The sequence below is a fragment of the Arachis duranensis genome, chromosome 9, assembly GCF_000817695.3.
Source record: "Arachis duranensis cultivar V14167 chromosome 9, aradu.V14167.gnm2.J7QH, whole genome shotgun sequence".
NCBI classification, from domain to species: Eukaryota; Viridiplantae; Streptophyta; class Magnoliopsida; order Fabales; family Fabaceae; genus Arachis; species Arachis duranensis.
The window spans coordinates 68,706,934-68,729,750 of record NC_029780.3 but is presented as its reverse complement, the minus strand read 5'-3'; the positions used below and the strand labels follow the sequence as shown (position 1 = coordinate 68,729,750).

The 22,817-nt window shown below is 32.5% G+C and overlaps 2 protein-coding genes across 2 annotated transcripts; both read left to right on the top strand.

Moving 5' to 3' along the window:
- The first annotated feature begins 2,585 nt into the window (after positions 1-2,585).
- LOC110275435 (uncharacterized) lies at positions 2,586-3,191 on the top strand. The gene is made up of 2 exons (XM_021131516.2): positions 2,586-2,747; positions 2,844-3,191. The coding sequence occupies exons 1-2, from the start codon at positions 2,690-2,692 to the stop codon at positions 3,152-3,154; spliced, it is 369 nt and encodes a 122-aa protein (XP_020987175.1). The 5' UTR covers positions 2,586-2,689; the 3' UTR covers positions 3,155-3,191.
- Positions 3,192-12,021: 8,830 nt separating this feature from the next.
- Positions 12,022-12,918, top strand: LOC107465869 (uncharacterized). Its single transcript, XM_016084845.1, has one exon. It carries the CDS (start codon positions 12,022-12,024, stop codon positions 12,916-12,918), a length of 897 nt encoding a protein of 298 aa, XP_015940331.1.
- The last annotated feature ends 9,899 nt before the right edge of the window (positions 12,919-22,817 follow it).

Below are 22,817 nucleotides of genomic sequence, written 5' to 3'. Positions count from 1 at the left end.
ACAAATATAAATAGTTATAATTATAGAGACTTACTATAATTATGTTAAATTTAATTATGAATGTAAACAAATAAAAGTGATAATAATTAATATTTTTTATAGTTAATATTTACCGTAAATATAAAAAATATTGAAAAAAAGTAGATACTAACTTTATTTAATTTTATTTTACGTCATAGATTTCTTTACTAAAATTAATGGAGAAAAAAAATCTTTATAATTATATATCAATTTCAATCACAATAAATAAGATGAATCGGTTGACCAACTAACAAATTTAACGGGTAAATGTTATTTTTCATTTATGAGAAAAATGAGGTGACATGCATGCGTATATTAATATATGAATAATATATACTCACAGCTTTAAAATCTTCAAGAATATTCGATTGTATTATCTTTTAAACCAAAAAATTCATCCCTTATTTTCATTAAATATTTATATTAATTCAAATTCTACAATCGTGTAATAATATTTTTTTCATTTGTTAACTAATTAAACTTAGTTATTTATATTAAATATATTTAATGATTATCAAAAATTAATCATATAATTATCATTATTAATAACCAATTTAGAAGAAAAATGGGTTCACGAGAAAGTAACACCTCACTTTCTTTAGTTGGGAGAAAATCCAGTTTTAATATATTTAATAGAAGTAGATTGGTATAAATTATATAATATTTAAAAAGAAAATAAAATGAATAAGAAGAAAATCAAAATAAATAGAATAGATAGAAGACTACAATAAAATAAATTGAATGTGAGAGGTTTTTTTTATACATTTCATATCACATCTGTTTCAATAATAATAATAATAAATAAAAATATGTCAACTTTATATTTAAGAAAAAATGATGAGATAAAATAATAATACAGTTCTAAAGTAAAAACTTAAATTAGAACATACTATCATTACACAACACATATTGAAAATAATATCGCACTACAATATACCACAAACAGGTAAATGATTTAAATTTAAATACAAAATATTTTATATTTATGTATACATGATAATTCGTTGCTAGTTTTTACGTAATTACTTAATAATTTTTGCCTATAAAACTATTAATTACCTAATATTATGATTTAGTTAATAAGAATGATGACATTAATATTTTTTCATAAGTCTTGTTATTATTTATAATTAGGAAAGAGCCATATATAAATTTATTTCCTTAATGAATGTTAATTTTGTTGTAAAATTTTATGTTACCTTTAAAATTTTAGCATAATTGAGTCTAACTTTTGCATTTTGAAATGAATTTACTTAAAAAAGTAATATGTAAATCACATTAGTATTACAAAATTACTTTATTAACATAATTAGTAGTGCTTACTTGAACCATTAAATTTAGCTTCTAATGATATTAAAGTCAATCTATTTTATTATCTTATGCCTTCAAAAAATTTACACGACTGACATAAAATTCTAATAATTGAAAAAAAATACATTACAATGAGTATATTCATTTTAACAAATATTCTTCTATATAATACTATAAAAAAATATATTGGTCACCTTAAATTACTACAGGTTAACTTCCATCCACAATTGTAGAATGCCTAAATTGAGATATATTAATCAAACAAACAATCAATAAAACATCATTTGTACTTTCTCATTTTGGATACATTTATACATAAAAAAATATAGATAAAGAAAAAAAAGAAGAAAAGAAGAGTTGAAATAGCATTTGCGATAAAAAATATGATTCTTATAATTTTGTGTGGCCATCTATATATAGTAGACCAGACAACTATAATTATGTAACAAAATTAATTTGTATTTATTGTATTTAATTTGAATAGGCAAGAAATCATCTTAATTCACATGATTTGAGTTTGGGTCAATATATATAATTTGATTTGATTTGATTTTATTTAATTTGATTTAATTATTAGTTAAAAATATCTCTGTTATCTATTTTATTCATAGATTTATTATTTTAATGACTAATAAATTAATTAAATTAATGAATTAGTACACACAATAAATCTGGTTTAATAAATTAAAAGAAATAAATTAAAAAATATTAATAGAACATTAAAGAAATTAAAAAATACTATCAAATCAAATTAATATAAATTATAATAAATTATGTAATATTTAAATATCTAATCAAATTAATTAGTTGATATAATTAGTTTATCGTAATAACTTGTATTTAATGAATTAAAAGAAATAAATTGAAAAATAATTTCAAAAGCATGCCACATCAACTTCATAATTAAATGCAGAAATATAATTTTTATATAATAGAATAGATAGATTGAGTTCAAAAGATCCACCAAAAGAGAGAATTTCGGTGCTGAGTACAAATCTATGATTCTATATATTTTAGAAAGTTTGGTGAGTCAAAAATATTTTAGGAATGATGATCAAATTTTTGTCAGCAAGACATTAAAAAATTGGAATGTGAATATAGACATTAAATAGCATATCTCATTAAATAGCATATCTCATATTTTTTATAACATCTGTTCAAAATACAGTCAATTAGTCAATTTTTATTATTTGACCCTAATAATTATTCTATCTATAAATACTGATTGCTGTGTTCTTGGAAAGACCAAAAAAAATAAAAATAAAACAACTTCCTTAAGAAATAGAACACTTGAAAAAAAGAGCTTTACTATTCTATCCGAATCAAACATTTTCCTGGCTCCTAATTATCAGAAATAATGGCAGTCACCGTCAAGATGATCAGCATACTCCTCTTCCTTTCCCTCGTTTCTCAATGTAATTTAGTCTTTTTTTTATTCCTTTTTCAAATCGTTGTTCATTATATGTCAATATAAATTATTTTGGTCTAAAAAAATGTTTGATGATGATCAGGCCATTGTCAGTGCTCGTTGAATAACTTACAAATTACACAACATAAGGATGGAATTTGGAGGCATGGAAAGCCAGAGTTTACTGTGACCATAACAAACAACTGTCGTTGTTCTCTACAGAATGTAATTCTAAATTGCAAAGATTTAGAGACCACTGCGGACTTAGGCACTACTATCCCAGACATTTTAAGTGTTAAGGGTGATCAGTGTATTGTTAATTCTGGTCGCCCTTTCAAAAATGCTCTCACCTTCACATATGCTTCCGACAGCCCATTTCCTTTCATTCCAGTTCACTCTGAAACTGTTTGTTAGTGTTATTAATTAAATAAATTATATACACATTTATATAGTTTGATGAAACATATGTACGCATAAATTATGCTGTTTCATCAACAACTACAAAAGGGAAAGAAAAAAAGACGTGTATTCATTATATTTTGTTCGAGATCAGAACAAAGTTTATTCAAATAGATGAAATAATAATAATAATGTCTATTTCTTATTGGTTTAGTAACTAGTTTACATTCTTCTACAATGTATGAAAAATTTCTATTCAATTTATATATGGATAGAATATTTTAAAAGGTAAAGCATATTTTTTGTCTTTGAATCTTGGTAAAAATTTTAAAAATATCCCTAAATTTTATTTTGTTTTAATTTTGTCCCAGAAGTTTTTAATTTGCATCAAATATATCATCGACGGCTAAATTTTTAAAAAATTTAAAACCAATCTAACAATAATACATGAAAGTTATGCTTGATTTGCTTGTATTGAGGGTTGTTCTTATGAAATCATTGTTGAATTAGTCTTAAATTTTTTAAAAAATTAACCGTTAGGGGGTATATTTGATATAAATCGAAAATTTTTAGGACAACATTGAAACAAAATAAAACTTATGGATATTTTTAAAACTTTTATCAAACTTTAAGGATAAAAAATATACTTTAACCTATTTTAAATTTCTTTCTTAGTAATCCATTTAATATATATTATTTTTTATAATTGTTATTCAATAAATCTATATTAATAATATATATGCTTAATAAAAATTAACATACTATAATACAATTGTATAATTAGACTTGATATTAAAATAAAAAAAGAAATATAAATAATGACTAAAGTTCTCAAACTTAAAATCAAAATATTTAAGATCAAAAAAGAAAAAAAAAATAAAGAAGAACTTTTAATAAATAACGTCTCACATATTACATGGCAATAAATTGAATCAACTAATATATATTTGAATCAGTTAAATAAAATAATTGATATAATAAAATAATTATAATTATTTGGCTCTCTTAAATAAGTTAAATAAATAAAAAATATCTTATATAAATATATCATATAAAAATTATAATATTTTTAAAAATTATTAATCAAAATACATCAGATGAAAAATTAATACAAATTAAAATAAAATCAATTCATTAATTCTAGTCAAATTAAATAATTAATATAATTGATTAATTATAGTTAACATAATTAAAAAAATATTAAATAAGTTAATATTTATTTTAATCAAATCAACCAAATAAATAAATAATTAAAATATTTAAATAAATAAAATAAAATAAATCAAAAAATACATTCAAAACATGCCACGAGTTATGCTATTAATTGAAAAACTTCAATTTTAATAATATACTACTTTTATTCCTCATGTCTTCCACGGGAATTTACACTATAATCTTAAATAAATATTATTTGGTATGAATATAAATTAATTTATTTTAAAATAATTGATAATATATGATGCAAATTTTAAAAAATTATAAATGATCAGTAAGTGCACTAAATTATATTAAGTAATATCACGAAAGTGGATTATCATTTTCACGAAAATTAACAGATTAAGTAAATAATAGTCACTTAATTATTCTAGTCAGACAAGCACAACTTAAAATTTCAATAACAAATAGCATGAAAATAGAGAATTAAACAAGAGTAAACTAAAATTAGTTTAGAAAGTAATATGATTAAGAGACTTAAAGATTTCACTACGGGTGAAAAAAGACCAGACGGTCTGTCAGAGACCTGCAGCCTGGCCTGTGTTAAATCTGGTCTGGCCTGACCTGGTATAAAATAGGCATAGGTTCAAGCTCATATAAAATGCTTAATATATTAATAGGCCAAACTCAGTCTCACTAATTAGTTTTATTGGCCTATCAGGCCTGCCTGAGCCTGTTAACACATAATTATATATCTAAATAAATTTTTTATTATTAATAAAATTAAGAGATATTTTAAATTTATTATATTTAATTATAAATACTTTTGTATATTTTAAATACTTTAAAAGTTTAAAAATTCTTATAAATATTAAATATGAGATACTACATACAAATATTTTTATTAAAAAATAATTTTTTTAAATAATATTTTTATTTTTATAAAAAAAAATATCAGGCCTTTTAACAGGTTTCAGGTCAAACTAGGCTTGAATCAGGACAGGCTTAGTACTTAAAGAAAAGCCTATAATAGGCTGCAGGTCAAGTTCAGGCCAATTAATTACATGACATAGGTCAGGTCTGTTAAAACCTGACATGACCTAGCCTATTTTTTCCCCTGAGTTTCAGAGATGCTGAGACTTTTGAAGAAATACTTTTCACTTTTCATCTTGATCATGCAAAGATGTATCTATAGCAAATCATTAGTAATCAACTTCATTTTCACTTCATTCATCACCGCATAAACTTTAAAACAAAAGAGAGAAAGAGGTTGAGAGTGTCTCTTGAAGAACCATGACCTCTCATGAACTTTTGGCTCCGATTTCTTGTATTCATAACTCCAATAAAAAATTTAATCTGATAAAAATATTCTTATTTTTTTCTCTACACGTCGGCGTCATTTTTATTCCGTAAAAGCTAACGGTGACGTAGCTTCTATTCTCCTTGAGTTCAGCTAATTAGAGTTTTAGGAAGCACAGACGATTTCTGATGTTTTTTCTTTGGCAATTCGGTCAGAAAGCTTCTCTGGAGCTTCGTGTAACATCTCAAGTTTTTTTAAAACATTTTACATATACCCTCTAATTTTATCAAAATACCTAAACTATCCTTTACCCCTTTTCTAAACCCTAACCCTCTCCTAACACACACACACACCCTGCTGAGAATGAAAGAAAGAAAAATAGCGAGGGACAATAGAGAGGGAGAAGAAAGGAAGAAGAGGGAGAGAAGGAGGTGACACCGGTGAGGCTGGACGTCGCCGTCGTTGCCGCGGATGAGGTAGGGAGAGGGAGAAGGAGTTCAAAACAGGGAATGGGGAAAGGAGAAAGGAAGAGACGCGAAAGAGGAGGTGCTGTCCCGCCGTCCTCACCATCGCCCCTGGAGACTGTCCCTGCCATTGGAAGGGGAGCTTCATTGTTGCCGTCGCGGCTGCAGGTATGGGACTTCAAAGAGAGAGAGAGAGAGGAGCTTGCAGAGGAGAGAGAAACACAATGGCTAGAGATAGGAGAGTTTCGCGAGGAGGGGGAGCTGGTATGCCTTCGTCGTTGTCGCAAGCTGCGCCACCGCGCCTCTGGTCACTGGGAATCGCGCTGATGTCACCGGAAGTCGCTGTTGAAAACTCTGCAAGTTTGCCCTAGTTCAACTTTGCTTCTGCCTGTTCTGTCCTTGCCGGTGGGGGGTCACCGGAGCTGTTGATGCTCCATCCTCTTATTTCCTTTGGTAAGACTAAACTTGTTCTGCCTTGTCTTGCCATAAAACTTTATTATTGACTCTGTCCTATCATGTTTGCTGTCCCTTTTTGTCTTTGCTTAGTTTTAAACCACCGTAGGCTATTAGATTCGCTGCCATTGTTACTGTGGTTGTTCTATGTTATTGATACTAGGGCTATTATTGAGGTTGCTGCAATGAGAAATCGAAGTTGTTGCTATTACTTCGGTCTAAATTTCGTGCTCTTTCATTCCATTCTACTTCAACCTTCCTCACCTTTTATCTTGGCACTCTGGTTTGGTTTCTTCGGTCCCTTGGGACCAATTTGTGAGTAGGCTTTATATTTATAACCGTTAATTTTTTTTGGTTTATGCTATTTTGAGTTTCTAATTATATTTATAAAATTATTGTTGAAGAACTTTGATTTGATTAAAATAATTAATTTATTATAATTGAAAAAAATATTTTTATGAAGTTTATATCTTAGAAATTTTACATGAGACTATATATATATTTGATGAAGTTTTATATTATTTTAAAATATTTGATTTTACTCGAATATATACTTTTGAAGCATTGAAGTATTTGTTAGAACTTATTGACTTTGAAATTGTGAAATGTGTTTGAAATTACTTATGATTGAAGAAGATATGATTAGAAAAAATTTCTTATGAGAAATTATTATTTGATTTGATTCAATACTGTATATATTTGAAAGATCAAAGATTTATTATATTTGAATTTATATGTTTTGAATTGGTTTGGGGGACTTGTATTAGAAAACCGTAGTTAATGATGGTTATGACGTTACTTAGATGCATCTAACTCAGACTCCAGCTAGTAGGGGTGTTGCTAGCCTAACGTGTAGGCCACACATTAGATCTGATATTCTGTTAGGAGACACAAGAGGAAAGGGCTATCCATAGAGGTGGAGCCGCCCAAGTGTGGACTTTTGATTTGATTTTTGTACGAGAACTCCCTTATTGATTCACTTATTTATATAAATTATTATTTTCTAACTAAAATTATGTTTATATGGTCTCATGTGAATTATAGATGTACTGTCTAGTCACTGGGTTGCAAAACTCACTCTGTTTTTTTTAAATATTTTTCAGGAATAAATATTTGATTATGTGAGCCTTTCTATTCAAGAAAAATGATCTGCAATGGGTATCTATTCGTTGTTGAGTTCTTAGACGCCATCTGCTCTATATGTCACAGGCAGGATCCAACCATATTTATTTTATTTTATTGTTTGTTAAAAATATGTAATTATTCATTTTAGACATTGTAAATTTATTTAAAATATTTGTAATTTTCTTATTCAACTTATATTTGAGTCGGTTAGGCTTGCTTGGGGATTATTTTCCTGAGCACCGATCATGGCTCATTTTGGTATCTTTATAATAATTAAATGTGAATTTGATAAGTAAATGTTGATTTGGTTGATTATTTTTTGAGTTTGAATGAGTTTATGTTGAATTATTGTTGTTGCTTGTGATTCGTTGGTTTGGCTACGAGGAACAACTTAGCTGTGGTTGTTTTAATGACTTTTAGGGCTGTTGTTAAGCTTGAATATCGAGAAATTGATGAGATTTAGTGGTTAAAAAATTAAATTAAAAATTGTGAAAAATTGGTAATCGAAAACCTCGAAATCAGATTACAATACAAGTAATATTTTAAAAGAAAAAGGTTAAGGGTTTCAGTTTTAGAATAAGAGGAGGATTAATATTTAAACTTTATTTTTGAAAAGTAACATTATATTTGTTTATAAAAATCGAGGTACAATTTGTAATTATATAAGTTTTCGGGTATTTTGGGTAATAAATAGAGTACAGGGGATAAAATGGGTATTTTATAAAAGTTCTGGGTTATTTTGAAAATAAATGAAGGTTTCAAATATAATGTTATAAATATTAAGTTTAAAAATAGAATATTAAAAGTTCAAATGATTTAGAAAGTAATTAATAAAAATTTAAAAAATAAGATTTTATAAACTAAGTTTTAAGAAAATATATATATAAACTATATATTTCTACTCGTCGTATCCTTTATATGGAAATCAGAAGACAGGGGCATTCCCCTGACTCGTATTGACGAGAATTTAACTTCACAAGAAATTAAACAAAAAGCTACAGAATTGGCCTATTTCTTGCGTGTACCAATTGAATTACTTTGAAAAAAGGAATGAAACTGAAAAAATGAATGCTTTCTTCGAAAAAAGAAATTTTGTTTTGATAGAAGGGGCCCACTAAAGGCACAAAAATAGAAGGTAAGTTTATCATAGAATGGGTACCTCGATTTAATATTTGTACTTGCTATATATAATTATTAATTATAGAATATTTAATTTATATATCGCATTTTTTTCTTATATTGTTATAAAGATAGTCTATAATCATGAAAGATATTCAGTCCATCAGAATAGAAGTTAAAAAGGGTATTTCTACTCATCGTATCCTTTATATGGAAATCATAGGACAGGAGCCATCCCACTGACTCGTATTGACGAGAATTTAACTTCACGAGAAATTGAATAAAAAACTGCAGAATTGGCCTATTTCTTACGTGTACCAATTGAATTACTTTGAAAAAAGAAATGAAACTGAAAAAAATGAATGCTTTCTTCGAAAAAAGAGATTTTGTTTTGATAGAAGGGGCCCACTAAAGGCACAAAAATGGAAGGTAAGTTTATCATAGAATGGGTACCTCGATTTAATATTTGTACCTGCGAGATAATAATAATAATTATTGAAATGTTTATATCTTTTGTTAAGCTCTTTCTATATATACGAATTCTTCTTATTCATTTGAATTATGAATATAAATATATATTCAAGTGAATAAATAATTTAATTTCTAATAACTCTTTTTTGGTGTCAAGGTAATAGCTATGAATAGTCATCGACTACCAGTAAAGGGTAGAAGAATGCGACCTATTATGGGACATATAATGCATTACAGATGTATGATCATTACGCTTCAACCGGGTTATTCTATTCCACCTCTTAGAAAGAAATGAACTTAAATCAAAATACTTAATAGTATGGCGATACATTTATATAAAACTTCTACCCCGATCGGCTGTTAACTGATTGGTCGTAGGTTCGAATCCTACTTGGGGAGGTTTGGTTCATTCCGAATTCTTGATGAGTATATAACGCTGCTTGAGTAGTAAAATCTTGCGCTATAAACACATAAGCAGGTAAAGAGTACATGTGTTGAACTACCAAAGACGTAATAACTCCTAAAGAGACTCATTCAATAATTTAAAATTTTCACATATTTAAAAATATTAATATATAATCAATATTACTATAAAATCATATCATATATAATAGAGAATATTATATAATTTATAAGTTTTCATGTAAAAAAAGTTTGAATTTCAATATCTATATCTTTTTTATTTTTTTTATTTGCGCACCCAGTCGTTTATATCTAGTAAATGATTTATATTTGTTCTAGGTTTTTAGGAAAAATGGAACAATTCTATTCAGTAGAAACAAAAAGGAGTGGATCTATTTTATTCTATATCCGATAAATAACAATACGCAATGGTGGTGTGGGAGGACGTTGACCAAATGAATAAAAAAAGGGATAGTTATTACAAACAGATTCTTTGAATGATAAAAAAAGATATGTTTGCATTCACGAATAAAAACACTCATATAGGAGTAACCTCCCCTTTTTTTATTTATCATTTTATTTATCATTTATAAATATAATATGATAAAATAAAGAAAAATTAATTATAAAATATAGAATTATTTTTATTTAAAAATTCTATTAAATAAAAATTTTTACTTATAACTCATATAAATATCTATTTTGGAATCTATTTATTTTATAAGAAGAAAAAATATTTTGAATGGAATATTTGAATGGAATACTAAATTGGTGATCCAAAAATGATAAATTTTTGAATTTTTTTCAATTAAAAGAAACTTCATTTCTTTTATTCATTTTATAAAAATAAATATATCTCTGTCTCATCCTAAGCCGGAAAAACCACGAATAAATATGGAAATCGGGGTAAAAGGATATAGATCAACAAATTATTTTTTTTTTCAATAATAATCGATTCAAGAGCAGGAAAATTGAAATCCATTTTGCAACGATTCAAAAAAATATAAATTATCTTATTTATATTATTGTTATCATTTTATTAAGAATATTTAAGTTAGAGAAGAGCAAATAGAAGAACTCTTAAAAGCTTTAGAGGACGCAGTTGATTTAAGAATTTTGTGATTCTTTTTCATAAGACATTAGGACAAGGCGAGGAAAGAATGTGAAGTTGAATTATAATAAAGAATTAAAAGATTGAAGAAAATAAGAGAGAAAAGAAAGAAGGAAGAAAATAAAAGAGAAAGATGAGAAAGAAAAGAAAATAAAAAGAGAAAAAAGAGAAGGATGTATTAATTAAATTTATTAAAAGAATCTCTATCACAAGAGAGCAGAGAAGAGAGAGATTAAAAGAATTTGGTGAACGTCTGCCACAGTAGAGCAGATAGAAAAGAAGGTATTAATTAAATGGATCGCAGTAGAGTAGAGAGCAAAGATTGAAAAGAAACTGAGTCTTGTTTGGGCCTTAGTGCTAAGTGTCTAGTGAGGACGGTGATGCGTAACGCTCACTTGATACTATAGGGATGGCTCAATGAGGATGGTAATGCGTAACGCTCACTGGAGACCGAAAGGAAGGTTCTTCCATGAGGACGGCGATGCGTAACGTTCATGGAGGGGACGTTGGCTGAGATAAGGACGGCGGTATGAAACGCTTATCTCAGGACCAGTGTCGGGAATCGGGCAACAAACAGACACATGAGCTCATGGCCTGTATAGGAATAGACATGCATCATACTTGTTTACGAATATTTATTGTTGTTGTGTTTTCATGATTGTGTGAGCTTGTGATCGGATTCTGTGTTCTGTAATTGCTCTCTGATTTATGTTTGTCTTGCATTGTTTGTGTCTATGATTGATTCTATTTTGTGATTGAGTTTTGATGGTGATTCATGTTGAACTAGACCGTAGGCCGAGTTGATTTGATTTGGGTCAAAGGCCGTGATTGGAAGGACTAGCGGTAAGCTTTGGTTAAAAATGGTTTCTTAGTAAGCGGTAAATTCCAACCTACCATCACAATCATCATCTGAGGATAGAATCTCCCGAATTGAGGCCTTGCTTGAAGAACTTTGCAAGGAGTCCCAGGACAACAAGGCCTTCAAGGAGAAAGTAAGATCCAATATGCAAAACCAAGGAGCTGCCATCAAGAAGCTTGAATCCCAAGTAGGATATCTTTCTCAGCAAATTTTTAAACCCATAGACAGCTTCCCAAGTGACATTGAGAAGAATCCAAGAGGAGAAACAAGGAATCTGAAATGGGAAGAGTTTAAGGTAATCACTCTAAGGAGTGAAGAGATCTTGGAGGAAGAAGCTATCAGGCCAATAGAGCACAGCAAAAGGTTCCCAAGGGAGGAATTCGAAAGGCCAAAACAAGGAAATAACCCTGCACAAAGGGACTAATGGAGAAGGAAGTCTTGAAACCTTATGTGCCAAAAGCACCATTCCCTCAAAGGCTCAAGGGTGTTGATAAAGAGAAGAAGTTTTCTAGTTTTCTAGACTTTAAGTCTCTCCATGTCAACATTCCTTTCATTGAAGCCCTCCAACAAATGCTTTCATATATCAAATGCATGAAGGAGTTGCTAACCAAGAAGAATTCCTTGAAGGGTGGGCAGACAATAATGATGACTAAAGAGTGCAGTGCCCTTATCCAGAAAGACTTACCTACAAAGAAGAAGGACCCAGGGAGTTTCCATATCTCTTGTGCTATAGGGGATACAATGATTGACATAGGATTTTGTGATATTGGAGCTAGTATAAACCTAATGCCCCTATCTCTCGTGAGAAAGCTGCAAATTAATGAGTTGAAACCCATAAACATAATCCTTCAGTTGGCTGACAAGATCCAGAAACAAGCATTAGGAGTGGTAGAAAATGTGCTGGTGAAGGTGGGGAGGTACTTCCTCTCTACAGACTTTGTTATTCTTAAAATGGAAGAAAATTATCTTCATCCAATCATTCTGGGGCAACCATTCTTAGCTACAGCCAAAGCACTCATAGATGTTGAGAAAGGGGAGCTAATGTTGAGAATACATGATGAACAACTGACTTTTCATGTCTTCAACCCATCACATGATTCTAAACAAGAGAACAAAGGCATGAAGGATGATCATGAGGCAGTAATTTTGGAGAAAGCAAGCAATAAACCACAAGCAGAGCCTCTGAAGGCTTCTTTGGGGGAAAAACAAGAAATACAAGTGGTACAACAATCAAAAAGATCCAAGGAGGGGCTAGAACCACAAGATTCAAAAGAAACTATCAGCAAGGACCCTCTTGACACAAAAAGAAGCACCACTTGAAGGAGAAAAGAGGTTTGAGAAGAAGGTGCCAAGAGGGTGAAAAAACAAGAAAATCCCTACAGAGGACTTCTCTCCAGGGGACAGAGTGATATCAATCCACCAATCACTAATCCCACCTCATTTTCCTATAATCCCATCTCAGCTACCTCAAGTGTACATAATCAATAGAATTCTCTCCTTGGAACATGTAGAAATTCTCAAAGAAGAAAGTGGAGATAGATTCACCATGAGAGGAGAAGACTTGAGACACTACCAACCTCCCTGACAAGGGCCAACCGTCAAGCTAGTGACGTTAAAAGAGCGCTTGTTGGGAGGCAACCTAACCAGAGGTAAACCTTCTCTGTGATTCTTTTCTTTGTCTAATAAAAGGTCAAGTTAACCTTCTGTGCATTGCAAGGAATTAAGTTTTGTGTTTCACACCAAAAGTGATTATTCCATGAGCTAATAAATCAAGGATGAATGTGTGATATTAAGTTTGGTGTTCCTCCATAAATTTTACAAGAACACACTACAATCCTTCAATTAACATAAGAAATCACTAATCCCAAGTAATCACAAAAGCCATTTGATTTCTGAAAGTCTCTTAAACTATTTTCTCAAAAAGACTAAAAGCATATGGTGGCATACATGTAACCCGTTGTATCAAGAAGTAGGTTCAGAAGCTTACAAACATACATGAATGCTAACCAGTGCTTGGGAAGCAAGCGACTTTCAATACCTTTGTAGAAAGAATAGTCAAGCTTTTGGGAGGAATATGCATCATCATCTAAGAAGGAAAAGAAGGATATAAGAGCTAAAGGTGGTAATGACAAAAAGGAAACAAGAGGGCACCAAGAGGTTGTACTATTTCTTGATTAAAGTTGTCAATTGAAAGTGCACTTGTACTGCTATTGATTAATGTCCCTTCAATCCTTAAGACATTTGCATTTAGTTTCTTTTATGTGTTTTAGCTTGCTAGCTTAAATGCTTAGGCCACTTCATCTGCTTAAGTTGTATGCTTGGTCCTTGAGCTTAAATAAAAGAAAATGTAAGAAAATGTTATAAAAAAGAAGAGTAGAGGTCCAAAGTTTGCAGAATAAAGTCCTAGTATTTGTGGTAGTATTTGCTAGCTAAGTTGGTTCATCAATAAGGTAGGAAGCTAAAGTATCTCTTGAAATATTAGCTTAATGTGCGTTCTATGAGACTTAGATGAATAAAAAGATCCTGGAAAGAAAAAGAAAATGCAAAAGAAAGAAAAGAACAAACAATAAAGCTAGGCACCAATAGTTTGAACCCTGAGACATGTGTCCGTGGTGTTTTTGTGCAAGGATATGCTTGGATGATTAGGTTCTGAGGAGTGCTTCATCACTTGATAACTTGGGTTAACTAACCCGAGATTATCAATTGAAAGTCCACTATCAAGGGAAACCTTGTTATAAAACATTTAGTAACCCCAAGAGGTGCTGGATACCAAGGTCTCAGGAATGAATAACTAACCATGTGCTTGTGGTGTGTATGTGCTGAGGAGAGACTTGAGTGAGTAAGTCCTTACGGGTGTTTCAATACCTAGTACCTTGAACCAACTAGTTCAGGAGTGTTGGCTAAAAGCTTATCATAAAGAGTTGCCTCAACACAGAGCAATTAGCTAAATAAAGTAATAAGCCCCTAAAGAGAAAAAGAAGAAAAAAATAAAGCTAAGTTAAGGATCAAGAATAAAAGTCTCATAGAAGGCAATAGAGTGAGTATTTTAGAGCATATTATGGCCTAGAAACCAGTAAGGATATGAACCTAAGTTGTCATGCATGAAACCCCATGAACCAAGGTTTTAAATTCTCTCAATAAGAACTCATATCTCTTTGTATTTTCATTTATTCTACTTATGTTCTATTACTTCCTTGAGGACAAGCAAGATTTAAGTTTAGTGTTCTGATACCAGGGCAACTTGGCTAGTTTCACAAGCCATTTTAAGTATGTTTTAGGTTAGTTTCATACATTTTCTTAGGCAATAAGCAAGTATTTGGTTGAGTATGCTTTCATATTTTGATTCAATCAAACATTGTGAATTCTAAACATTTTCATGAGAATAATACAAGGATTGAATGATGTAATGAATGAAGCATTATCCCATGATTAGAGCAAGGCTTTGATGTAAATTGTTTGATTGATTTTAGGTAAGAAGAAGCAGAGAAGACCCACGTTAGTGGCCACGTTAGTGCCACTAACGTGGTTAGTAACGTAGAGCAAAGCAAGATGAGGACCGTTAGTGGCAACGTTGGTGCCACTAACGTGATTGAATGAAGGCTCAAGGAAGAATGAGCCACGTTAATGGCCACGTTAGTGCCATTAACGTGAGCCATTAACGTGGGCAAGAGGAAGAGAAGAACTGTTAGTGGCAAAGTTAGTGCCACTAACGTGATCGAAGAGGAGCTCAAGGGGAGAATAAGCCACGTTAGTGCCACTAACGTAAGCCATTAACGTGGAAGAAGGGCAGCTTGGGACGTTAGTGGTGAAGTTGACACCATTAACGTGATCGAAGGGTAAGGAAGGTCACGTTAGTGGCCACGCTAATGCCACTAACATGAGCATTAACGTGAGCTTAAGGCAAAAGTGGTGACGTTAGTGGCCACATTAGTGTCACTAACGGCAAGGGTAATGTGATTCAATGGAAATTGGGGACGTTAGTGACCACGTTGTTGTCACTAGCATCTTCAAGCCAGGATTTTACACATGATGTTACTCACACTAATGGCCTGACTAACGTGACTACTGCCTAACTTAAACTCTCCCAGCAAGTTAAGAAAAGCCCAATGAGTTTGTTAACTGCTTCAACTAAGGCCAAGGCCCACATCCAGATACTTGCATACTCAACTGAGGATCAGAAAAGTAGTATATATAGGAGTAGCTTTGAACTAGAAAGGGAATTGGAACCTAGAAGGGATCCAGGATTGTAAACACTCAATTTACTCTTCTCTGTACTTAATTTTACTTTTTGATGCATTTTACATTTCAATTTCCAATTCCCAGAGCTATGATCAACTAAACCCCACTTCATTGGGGGAGGGAGCTCTGTTGTAATTCAATGGATCAATCATAGTTCTTATTATTCTTCTTCTTTTCATTCTCTTTGATTTATTTGAAAGCTTTCGATCTTCATCCAATTGAGAAATAGTCTCGGAAGAGAAATTGTTCATACTTAGATTTTCTTGATACCTTGGAAGAGGAATTTGGAAATCATGCTAGAAATGCTTTCTCATGTAGGACTAGATTGGGGGTTGGATAGATATAGTGACATATAATCCTCCAGATACTTTGATCTAGAAAAACATGTGGTATAATCAGTTATCGTACTTCATCTCTTTCCATGAGCAATTAGATCAAGGAGTTGGGCAATTGTTCAAGCTTAGAGAGATTGAATAGCCAAGGAATTGGGATTCAATCACCTAAGATTGCCAAGAGATCAATGAGTTACATAGATCGAGGAAGAGATGAGAATGAACTTGATCTGGAGAATGCAACATCTCCTGAACCCAATGTGCTTCCCCATTCTTATCTTCCCATTTTCTATTTTTTGTTGTTTACTTTGATATTCATCATCCCCATTCCCATTTACTTTTCTGCAATTTACTTTCTATGATTTAATTTCTGCCATTTACATTCTGCCATTTACTTTTTCGTCATTTACATTTCTTGCTATTTATATTTCCCTCCATTTAATTTCTGCAAATCTCAACTCAATTCTATTTAGTTCAACTAGAACATTCCTCTGATTAAAGTTACTCAACCAATCAATCCCTGTAGGATTCGACCTCACTCTACTGTGAGTTTTTACTTGACGGCAAATTTGGTATACTTGCCGAAGGGAATTTGTAGAGATACAGATTTCACGCATCAACAATTCCCTAAGTTCTTGGTGATTTTCCGAAAATTGGGGATCAACATTCCACTAGATGAAGCCTTGAAACAAATTCCACTTATGCAAAATTCCTCAAAGAACTCATTACCAAAAAGAGGACCTGGAAGGAGAAGGAAACTGTGATCCTCACCCAGGAATGCAGTGCTATGATCCAAAAAGGGTTGCCACCCAAACTCAAGGATCCAGGGAGTTTCCTTATACCATGCACCAATGGAAACATACCAATTAACAAAGCATTATGTGACTTGGGAGTAAGCATTAATTTGATGCCACTCTCTATGATGAAGAAGCTATCAATAGAGGAGGTTAAACCTACCAGAATGTCACTACAACTTGCTGATAGATCCCTCAAAATACCCAATGAAGTGGTGGAGAACCTTCTAGTTAAGGTTGGCAAATTCATTTTCCCTGCTGACTTTGTAATTCTAGACATGGATGAGGAAGGAAGCGTCAATTATTCTCGGAAGACCGTTTCTGGCCGCAGCAAGGGCAATTATTGATGTGGAAAAAGGTGAAATGATTCTGAGGGTACATGATGAACAGATAATCTTCAATGTTTTTAAAGCAATACAGTACCCTATTGAAAAAGAAAATTACATGAGGATTGAGGATGAAGACCCAAGTCGGAAGGACAAGCCCAATGAGTTATCTCTAAGACTCATAAACTCATCCTTGGAGGAGAAGAATGAAACTGAAGAGCGGCAGAAGGTTCAAGAGGTCAGAAGAGTTGAAGAAGAACTACAAGCAAAGACCCCAGTGGTAACAACTAATAAGAAAGCTCCTGACATTGAGCCTGCCAAGAAGAAAGAGTCATCAAAAAGGGGGAAGAACAGCAAGAAAAGGGTGCCTAAAGGGTGGAAGAATAAGAAAATTCTAACTGAAGGATTCTCACCCGGAGATAAAGTGATGCTAATCTATCAACAAGTGGAAACATCTTCGCACTTTTTTGGATACTACACAGTGAACAAAATCCTTTCACTTGACCATGTGAAAATCATCAAGAGGGTTACTGGAAGAAAGCTTATAGTGAGAGGGGGAGAAATTAAGGCATTATGATCATCAACCTCCTTAACAGGAGACAACCGTCAAGCTAGTGACGATAAAAGAGCGCTTGTTAGGAGGCAACCCAACTAGAGGTAACTTTCTTTTCTTAGCTGTTTCAATAAGAGAGTTAAGTGAATTTTCCTGTATTGCAAGGAGTTAAGTGAAGTCATAGGTGAAAAATTCAAGGGTGAATGTGTGATGCTAAGTTTGGTGTTCCACCATAAATTTCATGAAAACACATTGCAACCTTCCAAATAGCATGACTAGTCACTAACTCCAAACAATCACGAAAACTACTTAACAATTATTTACTTTCTAGTTCATAGTTTGCTTTCTTAATAAAAGCACATAATGATTCATGCATGTAGTCAATTTGCTGCATATAGAAGTAGGCAAGGAACTAAGTTTGGTGTTCACACACCAAAGTAAGTTAAGAAGCTTACAAACATACATGCTTGCTAACCATTTCTCAAGTGCTTGGGGAACAAGCAACTTTCAATATCTTTGCAGGAAGTCATTCGATCTCTTGGAGAAAATATGCACCATCATCTAAGGAGACAAAAAAGGACACAAAAGCTAAAGATGGTGATGACAAGAAGGAAATAAGTGGATACCAAAAGGTTATATTGTTACTTGACTATCTCTAGCTTAAATGTGTTAATTGAAAGTGCAATTGTACCCCTGTTGATCAATAGTATCTTTTTAGTCATAATTCATTTGCATTAGGTTCATTTTTATTTTGGCTTGCTAGTTTAATGCTTAGATCACTTCACCTTGTTTGAATTGTATGGTTTGTTTCCTAAGCTTCAATAATAGAAAAGGTTGTAAAATAGAAGAGTAAAAGTCCAACTTAGTAGAAGATGAATAAGGTCTTAAGGTTACGTGGTGGTATTTGCTAACTAAGTTCGTTCACTAATAAGGATAAAGGCTAGAATATCTCTTTAAGTATGAGCTTAATATGCATTCTATGAAACTCGAACGAATAAAAAGATCCTGGAAAAAGGAAGAAAATGAAAAAGAAAGAAAAGAGTAAGCAATAAAGCTAGGCACCAATAGTTTGAATCCTGAGATATGTGCTTGTGGTGCTTTTGTACATGGATATGCTTGGTGATTACGTTCTAAGGAGTGCTTCATCACTTGATAACTTGGGTTAACTAACCCTGAATTATCAACCAAAAGTCCACTATTAAGAGCAACCTTGCTACAAAACATTTAGTAACCCAAAGAGGTGCTAGATACCAATGTCTCAGGGATAAATTACAAGCCATGTGCTTGTGGTGTGTATGTGTTGAGGAGAGGCTTGAGTAAGTAAGTCCTCAGGGGTGTTTCAACACCTAGCTAGCACCTTGAACCAACTGGTTCAGGAGTGTTGGCTGAAAGCTTATCATAAAGAGTTGCCTTAACATAGAGCACTTAGCTAAATAAAGTAATAAGCCTCTAGCAAGAAGAAAAAGAAAGCAAAAGTTAAGCTAAGGATCAAAGAATAAGAGTCTCATAGAAGGTAACAGAGTTAGTACCTAAAGAGCATATTATAGTTCAGAAACCAATAAGAGTATGAACCTAAGTTGTCATGCATAAAACTCCATCAACCAGGGCTTGAAATCTCTCAATAAGGACTCATATCTCTCTGTATTCTCATTCATTTTCCTTATGTTTTATTACTTGCTTGGAGACAAGCAAGATTTAAGTTTGGTGTTGTGATGCCAGAGCATCTTGGCTAGTTTTACAAGCCTTTTTAGTATGTTTTAGATTAGTTTCATGCATTTTCTTAGTTAGCAAGCAAGCATTTGGATGAGTTATGTATGCATGTCTTGATTCAATCAACATTATGAATTATACACATTTTCATGAGATTCATGCAAATAACTACTTGATGCAATGAATGATGCATTATCTTGTGATTATAGCAAACCTTTGATGCATTTGTTTAATTGATGATAGGTAAGAAGAAGCAGATAAAAGCAGGAAGAATGGTGGCATTAGTGGCCAAGTTAACTCCACTAACGCCAGTGTCAACGCCAGCATTCAAGGAGGAGTGGCGTTAGTGGCCACGTTAATGCCACTAACGCCAGTGTCAACACCAACTTCAAGAAGGATTGGTGGCATTAGTGGCCAAGTTAGTGCCACTAACGCCAGCACTAACGTGAGCGAAGACACAACTCCAAGGAAGAGTGGCGTTAGTGGCCAAGTTAACGCCACTAACGCCAGCACTAACGTGAGTGAAGACGCAACTCCAAGGGAAGAGTGGCGTTAATGGCCAAATTAATGCCACTAACGCCAGTGCTAACGTGGGGAAGGCAAGCTTGGTAGCGTTAGTGGTGGCATTGATGCCACTAACGCCAGCGACAAGGGCAAGATTGGTGGCGTTAGTGGCCAAGTTAATGCCACTAAAGCCAGGAGCAACGCTGGCTAAGAGCAAAGTGTGGCGTTAGTGACCACGTTAATACCGCTAATGCCTGCGATAACGCTAGAGCAAGGAAGAATTGTGGCATTAGTGGCGACATTAATGCCACTAACGCCAGCAACCATGCAACGTTAGCTACACCAACGTCCACACTAACGCCAATACTGCCTCAATTAACACCTTCTAGAAAGCTGAGAAAAGCCTAAAAAGGTTGCTAACTGCTTCAGCTAAGGCCAAGGGCCCACATCCAAGTACTTGAAGACTCATTTGAAGATCACACAAGTAGTATATATAGGAAGAGTTTTGAACTTAAAAGGGGAGGACGGACTCTGAGAGAAGAGGATCCTAGTTGGGAAACTCTAAATCATTTTCTTTCTTCTTTGTACTTAGTTACTTTTCATGTACTTTCTTTTTCTTTCTAAGTTTTCCAGAGCAATGATGAACTAACCCCCACATCATTAGGGGGAGGAGCTCTATTGTAATTCAAATGAATTAAGGAAATTCTTCTTGTTCTCAATCCACTTGTTGTAGCTAAGGGATAACTTCTGTGCTTAATAGATCTATTTTCTACCAGAAGTGGGTTTAGATCCATTTGAATTTCTATGTGAACCTTGGAAGGGGAATCATAGAAATTAGTTTGAAGCTCTTTCTCTCATAACTCTTTTGATCAATAAATTTCTAGTTTGAATTGAGATCCTGAGAGCTTGTGTGGCTTATGGATAAGAGAATTGAACTTAACCTCTTCTTGTGAACAATTAGATCAAGGAATTGGCAATTGGTTGTGTTAAGAGAAATTGGGTTGCCAAAGAATTGGAACTCAATTAATTACAATCTGCCATAGATCTACTTCATATGATTGAGAATGAAGTTGAGACCCATTGATTTATGAAGGATTATAATACCTCCAATCCTTAATAAATCTCACCCATTGTTGCTCTTCGTTTCAATTTCTTTAAGTTTCTTGTTATCTTTGATTCCCAGCACCCAAAGCCCATTTACATTTAATGCAATTTACTTTTCATCGCCATTTAAATTCTTGCCTTTACTTTCTTGCCATTTAAGTTTCTGCTCTTTTTAATTCCTTGTCATTCAATTTTCTGCTCTTCATCGTTCAGTAATTTACTTTCAACTCTTTATCTTTCAGTCATTTACTTTTTATGTCATTTACATTATGTAAATTTCACAACAATCATCAAATATTTGCTCAACTAGATCAATTACTTAACTAAAATTGCTTAATCCATTAATTCCTGTGGGATCAACATCACTCAACAGTGAGTTATTACTTAGCGATTCGGTACACTTGCCAAAGGAATTTGTGCTTCAGTCATCAATCACTCTGGAATGAGATAGGAGCTCATGGAACCCTAACTTCATTTACTTCCAAACTTCAATCCATCATATCTCTCAATCCACAACTCCGATTTATAAGTCGTCAGCGGCTACGTGTCTGTCTCAGAATTCTCTTGAAAAAACCATCCAACTAAAGTGGTAAGAAAGTTGAATTTTCTCACCCTGACTTCTTCACTTTAGTTTCAAAAATTTAGGGTTTTGGTATTGAGGAATTGAATGATTTTGATGGTTTAGGTAAACTCTAGCAGTAGATAATCACTAGGCTTTGTCCCAAACATTCGTGGGTAAGGTGAAGAACCACTAAACTCTTGTGAATTTGTGAATTAGTGAACCTTGTGTTGATTATTGTGAAAATGCATAAAATTAGATTGTATGCTTGAGAATTGAAGTTAAATTGAAGGTCTTAAGTGCTTGATTTGGAGCATTTATGGCTGGACCAGCTGAATTGGAGCCTTGCAACCTTTGAAAACTTGTGTGGAGAAGAGGTTTTTGAGGTTTTTTTGGCTTAGTGATGAATTGGCCAAGGTATGATTTGGTTTTTTGTAGTTAATGTATAATGTTTCATGAAAACTTAGACTAGTTGACTGTAGGATAAGATGAATTATGTGAATTGTTAATGCTTTATGATTAGTGGTAACATATGTTGAGTTTGATGAAAAACTATGCATGGAATTGTTGAATAATTGAAGGGTTTGAAGGTTGATATTGAATGGTGAAGTTAATGGAGGTGTGTGTGTACAAGGGATTGAAGAAATTGATGAGTTTATATGTTAGGATGATTGGAAAATTGATAATAAGTGTGTGTGACATTGTGTAGGTACAATTTGTATTGATTTGGTAAGGAATTGGTTGATTTTTTGTTTGAAAACTTTGGAAAAACTTAAGATTTGCATTTTTGGTAAAAACACAATTTTTAACTAACTTTGACGCGCTGTAACCTGATCCTTGGACCATCAAATTTGGTGAAACTTGTCTTAAATAAAAATTGAGTCCAAGTAGCTTACGACGTTTGAAGAATAGAATAAAAATGATTTTTGACAAAAAAGTTATGCGTGTTTGAAGTTTAGTTTTAAAAGCACAATTTGGCAGAAAACCAAGATTTATGGTGTTTGTGCGTATGCACACTATCGTGCACATGCACAGACCAGAATGTTGGTGGGACTCGTGCGTACGTACGAGGGGGTGTGCGTATGTACACCTTGGAAA